This window comes from Gavialis gangeticus, unplaced genomic scaffold, assembly GCF_001723915.1.
Source record: "Gavialis gangeticus isolate Ggan-Ray unplaced genomic scaffold, GavGan_comp1, whole genome shotgun sequence".
NCBI classification, from domain to species: Eukaryota; Metazoa; Chordata; order Crocodylia; family Gavialidae; genus Gavialis; species Gavialis gangeticus.
In genome coordinates, this window is record NW_017729001.1 from 3,879,995 (window position 1) to 3,882,185 (window position 2,191).

A 2,191-nucleotide genomic window follows, 5' to 3' on the forward strand; every position below is an offset into this window, starting at 1 on the left:
GGGGAATGCAAGGGACCAAAAACACAGTTTTTGAAATAAACATACTTGTATCTTGCATATATGCAAACTACTATGTGTACTTACAGACTTAGTTCATCCAGAATTGATGCATTTCACTTTTTTCCAAACTGCCTTAAGTTTTAATACAAGTTCTCCATAAAAAACACATCTGAGCAGCATATTTCTACCTACTTATACATAGTACAAACTATGCATATTAGTCCAAAGCCTTAAAAAGGCTCCTGATTTATCATATAGTTCATTGGGCTGGGCTGGGCTCCAGCAAAGTCCACGGCACTTCTAGCCATAGTGACCCCACAAGCCCAGCACTGCTCAGTACGTATGTGTACTCCAGATACCCTCCCACAAAGGATCCATGTGCTAATTAGCACCCCCATTCATGACTGGAACCACGTGTTCTTGTCAGGAGTCCTGGGACCCTTCAAAAATGTATATGCAGATGAGGCATGGGGCTGCCTGATCTGACTCTAGGCCACAGAAAGCAGGGCCACACCAGTCACATGGAACAGGCTGAGAGAGGGAGCAACAGAGCCTCTCGTCATACTACTATGTGGTTGGGATACAAAACTGATGATTGCTATTTAACAGCCCAATATGTTATCAGTAACCAAAGAACCACACTGAGAAAGAGCACTGAACAGGGACAAGAGATAGGGAACTTACCTTTACCATGGTCCTTTTGTGTTTGATGTAGGTGTGGAAGCCTAACCATCTCATCTTCATAGACAGTTCAAAGACCACCACTACTAATGCAAACAGCTCCAGGGTTGCATGGACCTGTAATCAGACACCCACTACATTTGACCTTATTTTCTACTAGTAACAACCACTTCACAAGCCTCAGTTTTGTCTTCAAGAAGCTTGTGACTTGGACAACAAGCCACAGCATTGTAGAGGTCAGGGTTTTGTTTTGTTTTTTTACAGTATGGCAGGAAATCCTGAATGTTCACTAAATTTATGCAATTTTTTTCAGTATACCATCCCCTAAGATTTAAACATTGGCAGCATAACATTTTTGGTACAACACCAATATCTTTAAAATGTCTGGCACCCTTTTAACAGCTTCTAATTAAAAAGCACTCTGACAATTTATTCCTAATCCTGACAAATCATTTTTAGAAATTCATTTTGAACTGTTTGAGTGCAGCAAATATTTTCTGTAAAATTACTTTAGTTTTTTTTACATCTCTCTCAGAAATAGCCTGTTTTGAAAAATTCTTAAACAGTACAAGAGGAAGACCCAAAGACAAAGGATATTTTTCAAAGATGCAGACATGTTTTGTTTTGAAATACAATTATGGATGATTGATAAAAATTCTGGATGACTAAAAATAGAATTTTTAGCATAAATGGCAATAATAATTAGCTCTTAGATAGCAGACACAAATACATAAGGACCAGATTTCCTGTGTGCAGGTACAATCCTTCACAAATTGAAGTAGACAAGCATCCATCTATATCCATAATTAGGTAAAGACATACATTCTGCAGTCTGCACCCATAATTTGTTTGCAGATGCGAATCTAAGCAAGGAAAGGTGAACCTTCGAAAACTTATGACTCAGTGTGCAAAGTGTTTTAAAAGCCATTAATGAATTGTCAACACTGAGGGGCAAGGTAAATATACCCACTATAAAGAAGGAATCTACAATATCACAATCTAATGACCTGCTGAAGGCCATGGTAAGAATCAGTGTCTGAAATGAGACTGGTGCTACACTCCCCTCAATGCATCACAGGAGGAGGATTTAAACCATTTGTATTTTAAAGGGTTGCTAATGACTTTCTCCCCGAATATACCATGGGCAGTATGACTAGAGAGATGGAACCTTTCTAAAACACCCAGGAAGTGAACAGTTCCCCTGACAACTTGATGGTATCTGAACAGCTTGCAACGTTTATTCAGGATAGACAATGATGGACCACACTTTCTTCCTATAAAGGATTTTAAATTCAATTCTTAAATCAAAAAGATATGCCAACACACAAGATGGAAAACAATTCTGTTGTGCAGGCACATATTTGCTGCAGAAGAAATATTGCCGCTGCTCCCCCTCAACTCCCAAAACAAAGCAGTTACTCCTTCTGGCACTGCTTTCTTCTTCTATGTCCAGCCACCCAGTTCATTCTGCCCTTGAAGTACGTACGTAGATGCCAAGGCGGAGCATAGG

The 2,191-nt window shown here is 39.4% G+C and overlaps 1 protein-coding gene across 3 annotated transcripts in view; it reads right to left on the minus strand.

Annotated features, from left to right (window-relative positions):
* TPCN1 (two pore segment channel 1) overlaps positions 1–2,191 on the minus strand; it is a 57,759-nt gene that overhangs the window by 41,941 nt on the left and 13,627 nt on the right. For all 3 annotated transcript variants that reach the window (XM_019506698.1, XM_019506699.1, XM_019506697.1), the window contains one exon: positions 685–798. In XM_019506698.1, the coding sequence (XP_019362243.1) occupies positions 685–798 (114 nt within the window). The remainder of the gene's footprint in view (positions 1–684; positions 799–2,191) is intronic.